At 33.9% G+C, this 11802-nt stretch overlaps 1 protein-coding gene and 1 long non-coding RNA gene across 2 annotated transcripts in view; one reads left to right on the top strand and one right to left on the bottom strand.

Moving 5' to 3' along the window:
- Positions 1-11802, bottom strand: part of LOC109532910 — a 32637-nt gene that overhangs the window by 11653 nt on the left and 9182 nt on the right. Inside the window, exons 2-6 of the mRNA XM_048665307.1 lie at positions 1058-1250; positions 543-819; positions 336-485; positions 161-231; positions 31-108 (exon numbers count right to left, since the gene is read on the bottom strand). Coding sequence (XP_048521264.1) covers positions 31-108; positions 161-231; positions 336-485; positions 543-819; positions 1058-1250 — 769 coding nt within the window. The remainder of the gene's footprint in view (positions 1-30; positions 109-160; positions 232-335; positions 486-542; positions 820-1057; positions 1251-11802) is intronic.
- LOC109532912 overlaps positions 4734-11802 on the top strand; it is a 100108-nt gene continuing 93039 nt past the window's right edge. The window contains exon 1 of the long non-coding RNA XR_002171470.2: positions 4734-5083. This is a non-coding gene — a long non-coding RNA (uncharacterized LOC109532912). The remainder of the gene's footprint in view (positions 5084-11802) is intronic.

Genomic DNA, 11802 nt, shown 5'->3' with positions numbered 1-11802 from the left:
TTCAAAGTTTTAAGTAGTTATTTATGTTACCTTCTCTGAACGTTTCTTTTGCGTCGTTTCTTCAGTGTTAAGTCGTTAGTCAATATTTCGTTCAAGTTCGATGCAGTACTGTAGAGCAAGTCGGTTTAATATAGAATTACTCTCTTTTCGTAAAGCTTACCTGTAATGTTGCAATTGCGATTGGGTTCCAAATGAAATTACTCCAATTTTATCTCCACGGTCTTTGTAAGTCTAGAAGGTTATGAAAGATGATCAGGGACTTATTTTCAGCATTTTTATTCGATTAAGTGAATATTTAATGAAAGTGGCTGATGAGGTGGGCGGTCAGTACTTACTGGTAGGACGTTGCTATGTCTGTAGCCGTCCCGATCTCTTTGCACTTGTCCTACAAGCGATGGTTGTCCACGATACACTCTCTGCTGACGGTCGCTCTCAACTTCTTCAGCTGGCGGGAGAGCTTCCTCAACGTCAGCATAAAGTTGTTGCTGTCAAAAACATTGTGTTCAATTCAGACGTTACAGCCCTTTTAACAAGATATCCACCTTGACAATTTCTTGTTGGTTTTGCAATTGTCTTGGTTGTCCTCTTGAAGTTACCACAGCCTTGGGTTGTGGTGGTGGAGGTGGTGCTGGTGGAGAATACTTATTTCTGGATTCAATTCTGGAATCATCTCGTTCTCTTTCACGAGGTCGATCTCTTTCTCTTGTTCGAAGAGACTGAGTTCCGCTGCTCTGTGCAGACTGCGCAGGTGGAGGACCTGAGAGTTCTACTCCATCACATCCAACGTTTCTTGGCCAATCGCAAGTTTGAAGTTCATGACTGGAAGGAAAGATTCTTTCAGTTAGTTTGTCGGTTCAAGAACGTGATTGTCTTTAGTATATTGGATATAACTATTGAAATTTACCGAGATTTGTGAGTTTAAATTTCAACTGTGGTTTTGGGATTATTTGGAATGAATAATTAATATCTTGAAGTATGCAGGATTAAGCGTTGCAGATGGGGATTGTTGCCATCAATTTTGTATGCAATTTACTTCTGGAAATGTGAATTATCGTACCTGTACATCAATCCTCCAGTACACGATTCCAATAAGGCTCCTCCAAATACGCACACGTAATACTGAGTGCAATCATTGGGATGGGGATAGTAACCAAATTCCTCAGGGCAGTCAAAATTTGCTCTTTCTCGTTCTTTAGTTTCTGATACAGCTGGTAATGGTCTGGTCACCTTTCGCTGACCTTCAGCAAAGCCTGAAAATTTAAGAATGTCTTTTAGAATAATTAAGAGATATTTAAAAACTGTTTACTTAAGTAAATTGACTTGCGACTTTAGATAATTGAATCGTTTCAGCAATTGGCTCAAATTGGCTCAAATATGTTAAGGGCGATTATTCTTTGGGGAAGTATATGCATTGCCAATGGAATCTCAGAAGAGTACATTTTGCAGTGTTACATAATTCAATTATTTCCATTCCGTCTCCATATCTAATTTAAATTGCTATATAAATTGTATTTCCTTAACTAGCAATTATAATAAAACGGTTGTCGTAAATTATATGGCGCGTATTTCTATGTCGAACATACCCATATACCAGTAATTTATACATCCAATTGTTATATGCCTAAGTGATTACATATTCTGGAGGTACGTTTAGAGACAATTAGGTCGTGAACTGCTACTTCCATTATATAAACATTTCTGAATCAAATTAATTGCGTTGAAAGCAGTCTAATTTCGAACGTTTTGAAACTACCAAAAACTACGCTTGCGTTACATAGAAAAATAATTAATAGCATTACTAGTCGCTATGTAACAGTTCTTAATTGCAACCTATTGTTTATAAAAAACAGTGGCTTGTTTTGTGCCCAGGTAATTTATTGGTTCAGTCTTTTAGCGTTGGCGAAATCAGATTTTTTACACGGAAGTTTTGAATTTATCATTAATTAGAGTGTAATGAAAATTCGCGTTCAGCGATACTGAAATCCTCTTCAGTAATTTGCCATTGCACAATCCATGTGGTGCATTCTTAGTAGATAGTTTCCTTTTTAGTGGATAATTTCATGAATATTTTATAAAAATTTTCCGTTAGGCTAGGTAGGCATTTTTTAGATTTTTTGCATAAACCATATGGACGCATATGGGTGACTGGTGTTGATATACATTTTTGTTCTATTTTGATACTAGATTTTAATGTCTAAAGATTGCGTTTTGGTAGTATTGCACCTTAATTGCCACCAACAATGCATACATTCTCTGAACGCTTAACAAAACAGTTACAATATTATGTTAAATAAAACCACACCTAATTCTGGCCCAGCTCAAATACCTTTGCTAGTTCAATGAATCTACTCATTACAAATAGACTGTCTCCATTAATTTGTTGCCCATGGTTAATAATGTTGTCGCCGAATTGATTAATGGAGCCAGAAGCGAAGGTGGACGTGATCTCAAACCCACGTCTAATAAGTCTCAACCTAATTGGCAAAACGATAATGATATTCCACATAATATGCATGTAGAGTATGGAAGGTAATATCATTTGCCCTACCTACATAATGTTTGTTTTATTTCAATTTCATAGTGTTTCACGTGATACCTTTCTTGGTATCAAGTATCACGTTGAGTTGCACAGTTCTTGTTGCTAAGTGTCTATAATCAGCTTGATAGTGAATGGGTCAGTAATATTGACATATCAAGAAATGCCACTTTCAACACCAGGAAAAACAGCATTACAATATTCAATACTTATTATATAACTTTTGGGAGATTTCTTAAATCTTTATATGGAGAAAAGAAAATGACAGTGTATTTGAAGCGGCAAACTCATTTGCACAATTTTTGTTGTTGTTTTTCTCTTATTATCATGTTCACCGAAGAAGTAATTGTCCGAACAAATTCACTGGCATGTGTGGGATACGTGGATGAAAGTTTGATTTAACGGCTGAATAACTGGGGAATCCTCAATGATGGCAATTCTCCGAAAAAAAGTTTAATTTTATTTCTTTTGCTGTACCTGCCAATCCTTGGCCTGTTTTATGTAAATTAATTGAAGCACACGGAACCCACAGATATTTAACAAATTGCATCGAAAGGTTATGGGTTTATTAAGGTTGTAATTATAACAATTACATTTTACTTGTAGCTCCTTTAAACAAAGGAACCTATTAATCACAGAACACTTTATGCTATGTAAGGCTTTCAAGTCAAATTCCTGAGATTTAGGTCAACATATTCAAGAAAATTAGTAACATTCTCTTTTATTAAGGAATCGTTAAGTCGCTAATTCAATGGTCTTGTCAACAGTGGATTATTCTCATTTCCAATAGCATTAACTTTACAAAATAAGAAAAATATTGACGTCTTAGGCAACAGCTTGGTTTATCTTAAGAGCTTCGATTCAATGGAACCCTCTTGATCAGTTTATTAATAAATAAATGCCAAAGCAGTAACTTATGCGAAAAGTTCAATGTTTCTAGCAGTCGGCCAATAACTAATTCGATGTACCTGGAATCCATTTGAATTTGACTAGCTTAATGCTGTCTTCCTAGATATTTATTAAGTTTATAAGGAAATTCTAGGAAAACTATTCATGTTCATTCTTTGTATATTTGCATTGTGCTTTTCCAAGTGACTTTGGACGGGACGAGAAGAATGTTGAAATAGGCAACATGACAACTATCAGTCAGCTACTATCACGTACCAGAAGAAAAATTGGTGCAGTAAATTCAGTGAATATTGTCTAGCAACTGAAGGCCACAAATATTAGGCGTGGTGCTTAACGACCTTCCATTCGCCAGGTATATCCGTATGCAGGTTCGATATTTGTCCATAAAAACTATTCTTGTTTATAGTTTCGCAATGATTTGCCTTAATAGAAAAAGTGCAGGATCTGGTAGAACAACTGGCAATTAATTGGTGAACATTTTTTCCGTGAGATCTCAGGATTTTGTGTAGTAATATTCCCAGTAATTAAAATAGCGGCAGTTTCTTATTTATCAAATGTCAAGGTTGGTTCTAGTGTGCCATATTGGAGGTTCAATGTGGGGAACTTTACTATAATATTCCCTCCATCATCAACTCTAGTTAATTAAGTGCCATATGCTCCAGTAAATATTTGATAGAAACTAGCACTAGAAATTTCCCTTAAAAAAATCAGGTTACATAAAGTTCGATTCATATTGAAAAGCAGCTTTGCAAAACGAGTGCACTCGAAGTAAGAGTTACGAAACACCTAAAGAACACTATTGGAAAGTCAACTTTGCCATTATTTGCAACCTAAGATACATACTATGTTATTTAAAACGCCTTACTATTATTGCGGTATTTACCATAAAAATAGAGTAGGCGTAACTAATAAGCGATTGCATTTGCTGAAGAAAGATGTGAACAGGCTAAAGGACGATCGTGCATATTGTTTATTTCAACTCTAATGGTTCCCTATGTAGTTAAACTGCGGCCGCTTAAGACAATGATAAACGGCTTTTATTGATTAGTCGCTTGATATTTTACTTCAATTAATATTCAAACAACGTTCGCAATTTGAATCCTAAATAATTGTGTAAAAATAGGTGAATTGATTCAATGTCATGTTGGAAGCAGATCATGAATAGGAGCATTTTTTATACACATTAGTACACTTAATTATATTCAAACCTTTTATCTACAAAAATCATATATAAGAATATACAGAGTGCAAATGGGGGAGATAATTTTATTTTTGAGCCTTTCTAAAATTCATTAAATTTCCTGTGTGTAGAGTGTCCGAAAGTAAATGCCAATATGGTTATAGATTCTTCAAAAAAATGCTTTGGGAAACCAGAGCACATTTTTTCGTTAATTCTGCCGGAAAAATGTTCAAAATGTCTCTGTTGATAATTGCGTTTCATTCATTACTTGTTCGATCTTCTAAATTAAAAATGTTAATGTTAACTTTCAGTTTTTCAGTAGTTCGATCATTGTGGTGTTTGGTGCGACCAATAATTTTTTATTTGTTTACTAATACAGTCTTCTCTGAATTTAGACGGTGGAAATGGAAATTGTCGAAGTACTGAACAAGGAGAGGAAAAGGCAGCAATATTGCCAGGTAAACATTACTTTAAACTTCATGTATTATTAACCGACTCTCATTGGCTTTAATACATGTAACGCCAAATCAGCACCTTATTTGATTCCTCGAATTTCCTTGAGCATTTTAGATACTTTAATAAGGTATGCATTTTTTAAAACACTTGTGCAATGAAAGCATGGCTTAACCTTCTAAGACGACCTTAAATGGCACAAAGAGCAGAAAGGCGTAACGGTCAGTCATCTGGTTACCATTTGAAAGGTTATTATTCGCAAATCTAAGACATTGCTGCATGCCGAAAGGGTCACACTGAAAGCAAAAACACGTAGCAGAAAATTTCAATTGAATACAATACGAAAATCGTTCGGGATAAGTTGTGCAACACTAGGCGTTGTTCATCACGAAAAACCTTGGTTCTAGTAGGCTTTTCTTGATCAAGCTGCTTAGAAAGTAATACAATAGTAGCTTGTACAAAATATGCCAAGATATATTTTTGCAAATTCGTGATTAACTGCTAGTAAATAGGTCTTCACACATGAATGCTACTCTCCATGGTCGATTGTTTCGCAATGTACCGCTGGTTATTAACACATTATAAGTGGCTACTTATGCTATTTTAACGTTTTTCTAGATAAAAGATCTTGATAATGTTGTAATATAGCAATTCTTGTTTTTGTGCTATTGCGGTCACTATCAAAAATCTTTGGAATAACGTAATTCTTGTAACTTGGACCCGTTTTTTGGACGATGTTAATCTGGCTTGACCGTACATTTAAATACCCGTATGAGGTAAAATTTGCGCAATTTGGACCAGACAAATACTTTTACTCACACCCATTCAGTATAAAAAGATCTTCAACCGGAATATTTGTAAATTTCTACCAATTGTTGCCTCTAGGCTGAGCGATTAGCGCCTAGTGCAATTGTCGGGGATAAAAAATTGCAAATTGCCAGCTTTCAAACCCAAAACATTTAAATTGTCTGCCCTAATTCTCTCTTATGTTAGCGATAATCAATTTGGTTGGAAAGTTTGTATATCGCAATCGTCGTTTTCTATACTTTCTATATAACCCACATATATCTGATCTATAATTTGTCCACGCCGAAAGGCTTAGCTGAATTGAAAATGTAACAACAAAAACACTTTCAATTTCTTCTCGTTTAGACTGGCGAAGACAAATTGCCTGATGCCCGTAAAGTTCATTCATACTGGATTGTTATATAATCGACGCTTGGAATCGAGACGCTTTTATACTGGTTGTCCTACTTTTAAAATAATCGTTTTGTAAACAGTAAAATTAGCAGTGCAATTGACGATTTCCATCCCGTTCAAATGAAAAAAAATTATATTTCATAACTGAGATGTGCTAAAACTGTAATTTAGTAAAATGTCTCTTCTACGAAAAAAAATCCCTAGCTCTGAAATGGGCTGAATGAAAATTGGAATGTTGTTGCCAAAATCACGAAGTTTCCTAAGACAATTTGAAATATTTCAAAAATTCTTACAAATCACATCTAGCCGATAAAAAAACACGAGCTAAAACCAAAATAAAAGTTTTTCTGCTATACAGAATCCAAACAAGCCGGACTGACCACAAAAAAGAATTGTGTAAGAGCGCTAATCTGATTTTTTTTTGAGACGATCGCTTTGTTAACTTTTGCTTTTCTACCACAGAATTTTTTGCCTTTCTTGTTGCGTTCAAGGTTTGTACATGAAACCATAATTAATGCTTAATTTAATGTCTTTGTTAATTAGTGTGCCTTTGAAATTTGCGTAACGTTTCTCAATTGAAACTAGAGTTTTAGCCAATATTTATTAAAATTTCGTACGGTTTTCGGAAATTTTATCATCGTTTCTCTTCGTTATGAAAGCTACTCAGAAGGCGGTTTACTATTTATAAAATTTAAGAAGCTCATGTCATTATTGTATAATAACGTTTAAATTGTATTTGTCAACTAAGTTGTTCGAAAGCTATAATTATTATAATGAGCAGCTAAAGAAAAGATGAGATTCAGCTTGCATAAAATAGTGATGCTAATAATTCGCTGAAATAATATATTACGTAAGTGTGTAAATTCTAAGGTGAATATAAATTCAATAAATCTCCTACGCATCAGTTTCATAATAACGCATGTTTTCTTCAATCTTCAAAAATTATTACAATGTAGGGCGTTAACGAAATCATCCGATTCCCATGATTGTTTAAAATAATGTCGACATTTATAAGAGTTTATCATGATATTTCATACCGCATATAAGAAATATATGTATGTACTAATATCATCAAGTGATTATTGCAAACTGCAATCTCCGTTATTATTTATAATTTGTACTTCGCATTTAAAGCAAAGGTTGAAGGTAAGCTATAAGTAGCACAGTATTATGTGAAATTTTGCTGAGCAATTATTAGACTATAATTTGCCCTTTGCCTCAACATTATGTAATGTTGTAATAATTGTTTCCATCAGTCAGTCGTGATTATCTGTGCAATCAGTGTAATTTTTAAATCGGTATCCGTACAAAATCATTTGCAGCGCTTAAACAATTTAGAAACTGTATTGCATCCGTTTAAATGTATTGAAACAACCGATAACTGAATAATGATGAGCAAACCAAATTATTTCTATTATGTTTTTGTTATGAAATTGGCTAAATAATTTCAGAAAATCCCCCTTAAATCATTCTCGTTCAGCCTTGTCAAGCAATTTTTACGCCCATTGTCAAGATCCGCTTTACTTATAAGAAGTCTCGATCACGGATTAATCAAGAGTTGATAAATTAACGATACCGTATATATACATGCAGGGTGTAGTTAAATTGAAATTGATTAATGGTTATCGATCCGGAATTAATCAAGGATTGGAAAGGCTACTTGAAAAATCAGAGCCAGATTAAATTGGAGTTGGATTGAGGTATAACATACCTCAATAAAGCCACTATTCTCTTGGAATATTATGATTTCTTCAGAAATATGATTACGGTGTGAAATTGAAAGGTTCTGTTAAAATGTAATTGATGCGAGTTATTGATAGGCATTTTTTTGAACAAGTTTTGGTTAACTTAATTATCCATTCCATTCTAACAAGCACCTCACTAATGAAGTTGATAAAATATGAACTGATACGGTGAAAATATGTTTTCATTCTCAATAAACAATGCCTTTAAAACTTGCCATTTTGCTCGGCTCCAAGTAAAAGTTTGTCAAAGTTTCCAAATTATTCCGGAAAATTGTTCTTCGCTCTAAATTCCGGTTTTTGGCTCTAACAGTGTTTCGATTTATTTCTATTCGTTAAGATTTCTTCATAACCTGGATTCTGCTTCAATCACAGACCTAATTAGTGATATATGTGAAGCATATTTTAAAGCTGTGGTTTTATGTAAATTTTCTTGAATTTTTTATCATAATTGAAAAGCTTCATCCGATTATTTCCTGATTTAATGTGATATAAGTCGACTTTTGAATAATTAAGACATACTTCATCCTAATTGACCTAGCAGAAGTGAAAATCATCAGATGTAAAGGTTAGGGTTATCCCATTTATTGTATAACACTTTTCCTTTCTAAATGTAACTACTGTTAATTTTATGTAAGCGAGCAGAACCACCTGGCTGGTTGCACTTGACTTTCATTTGGTTCCATTCTCCATACAATACTTTTTCTTTTAAGCAAACAATTGTCTGTAATCGATTAAATTCAAAACAATCACGTGTTGAAACAGTCACATGTGGTTCTTTCATATGTATGAAATGTATTTAACGAAGTGGAGGTTTAAGATCCCAAACAATAGCCAGTCAATTTAACTTCATGCAGGTTGTTACTATATTTATTGTCACTATTTCATAATGTTAACAAGCCGCTGACATTGTCAATGTGTATTTGATATAATTGTGAACAATCAGATTTATTGGGTAATTTATCGGTGGCTGTTTTGTGGGAAACTTCCTTGGGTAGGTGTTACATACATATGTTATGTATGACCTGCGAACAAAGTAAAAGTAAATTGTTTTATATGTCACGTATCGATATCTATGTTAATTAATTTGAAACTATACCCTTTCCCTGTCACATGCGCTCCATTTTACTAAAGAGCAATTCGAATTATTCGTTAATTGGGTTCGGTTTATTTTACCAAACTTTTCATGGACATTACTTTTGAAAAGGAGAATTGCCTCTTATTGAAAAACCTCGTAATCCGCTGGAAATTTTTGTTGTACTGCAACTACTAATAATACCTAGCGAATGAGAAAGTGGTGAGAGTGAACTGAATGTGCAAGATATATTTCGAGTAATCCAGCAAAGATTGGCTGACATTAAAATGTGTCAAAACTCATTGACTTTGTGAGCTGTTTCACACACGTTTCGAAAATATGACATTTAAATTGGGAATGAGAAATACAGCTTAACATTTACATGAAGTATTTGGAAAATTGTTAAAAGGTCAAGTTCAAGAAATTATCTTTTGATTCCTAAGCTGATTAATGAACTATTTTTTCTGTTCACTTAACAACTTGCAGTTACATATAATAATAAAAATGTGCGAAAAAGTAGGCGCTTATTACCTTAACGAGTGGTAAAATTGACAAAAGCGTGGAACTGGATTCGCAATGACGACTAAATCAAAAGCTCATTAAGTGCAAACGCATAGTTTTTTCCATTTTGTTCCAAGATTGCCTTAATTCAAACATGGTTCACACCGGAGAATATTCTGTAATTGGTACATAAGTGGCTCTAACCAAAATACGTTTACATGATCAGATTGCTCAGTTTTGAAAAATATACTTTTATTTCAGTGACTGTTTGATTTATTATGCAATTATTAGATCAAATCCCTTTGAATAACGAAAATGTAAATTATTATGAGCTGAAAACTTTCACATTTAATTTATTAAACCCCATAAAGTGCTAATTATTTAACAATCAGAAATCCAACTGCTTTCATGCACTCGTTTGCAAATATAGTCCCCATATGGCACCTTGTATAACGAATACGTAACAGCTAGCCGAAGACACCAAGAACTAGAGCGGAAAACAAATAATATTGTCTTTGATATAGCAGACACACAAAGTGAAATCCGAATTAAATTATATTATTTTAAATAGGATGTAAAGAACATTATCGGCCTTTCACTATTTCAACAGTTAGTAAAACATGGGGCACCAATCGCTATGTGACAAAGGCATTTACCTTCTGATTTTCCTGTAATTTATCGGAATTCACACGCGCTTTTCCATTGATTCTGTAGAATTTCATTCGAAGTGAGATGTTTAATTGTAGCTGGGGGACAACTTGAAGTTCCGATAAATACGGAACAGGAAGAATGGTAATCAAGGCAAGATATTCCGGATTGCATTCTCGATACAATTAGTAAGCCCTCTTATGGCATTTATAAACCGGTGGAGTTTCAATCTGCATTAAGTATGAGGATACTAATTTAGTAGTACTTCGACAGATTAAAATAAGAGGTCGTTCGAGTTTTTAGCTGGGAAATATGGGCTGAGAATTGTCAAATTGCGACATTTGATTATTCAGATCTCTCATATATTTGGTATTTTATTTGCGAATTATTTTTGTATGCAATGATTTTAGTAGTAGTAAACATCTTTATTTCTAAAAAAGGCTATCGACCTATCGGTCTTTCTGCCCTACTAATGATTTTATTACTGCTTCATTAGTCGGTTCAAGCAATACAGCAGCATCAATGACTAAGTATTTACTTTCGCTATTAATTGAAATTGCTGCCAGTGTTTGCTAATTATGTTATAATTCCTCGTAGGAATTTAGATAAATAACAGGCAGGCAACCTTCAAAAGAAGTTTCAGTAATTCAACGTGTATGCATTGCCATAAATGTTACTAATGAATATCGAGACCTACTTGCGCGACGCACAATGAAAACTACGGTTAAACCAGTATTATTAATGGAAAAGTGGAGTGGCAATGAAAAAATCAGATACTTTATGGCCAAAATTGTGTCAGCATTACATAATGCCTTCCTCAAGACCCTTGATTTTGCTCTTCTGGAGCACATTCGGACTTGCAAGCGCAGTTTGTGTGATGCTCCTAATAAATAAACAAATTCGAAAGTAATCACTTTATGACAAACACTTGAGGCGTTTCATAATTTTAAATGAGCGTTCACTGTGAGAAAACAAGCAATAAGAAGCTTCATAAGGAAAAAGTGTGTCAATTGGACACAGTTTAAATTATTGATGCTTCATTTTGCACATTATAGTGCAAGAGCACCAAAAGGTTGAATTTTTATAATGAAAGTCATGGAATTTGTAAGTAAACGTTACAGCTCATGTAGCCAAAAGTTTCGTAATTTTCATTTTATCCTAATTAATTAGTCGATTGTGCTTTAAAAATTCGTAAAAATATGCAAGGTGAGGAGATTAGTTTGACGTAAATAGAGTCACTTTGCTTAGTTGTATCTAAATTATTTCAGCTCATAGACAATTTGAAACATCCTGCATGTGTTGGTAAAAGTGTCGCGAATCTATTAAACATTTACGAGCTGTGAGGATTCGATTAGTTATTCATAGGAAGCTTTTTCTGAGATCTGAAATAAGAAAGCTGGAAATTCAACCAGTCTGCGCCATTTATAATTTTCCAATATAAATTTATTTCATAGGTCACCCGTACACTTTCTTCAATTTTATCAGAGCGGTTCCGAGGGATGCGATAAAAATCTTGCTACTCCAGTGCCAGGTTTACTTTTGTTTATTTACTTTACTG

The sequence above is a fragment of the Dendroctonus ponderosae genome, unplaced genomic scaffold (assembly GCF_020466585.1).
Source record: "Dendroctonus ponderosae isolate FM_Combo_2020 unplaced genomic scaffold, Dpon_F_20191213v2 Dpon_F_20191213_1, whole genome shotgun sequence".
Lineage (NCBI taxonomy): Eukaryota > Metazoa > Arthropoda > Insecta > Coleoptera > Curculionidae > Dendroctonus > Dendroctonus ponderosae.
The sequence above is the reverse complement of the archived record's forward strand: the minus strand, read 5'-3'. Positions and strand labels throughout refer to the sequence as shown.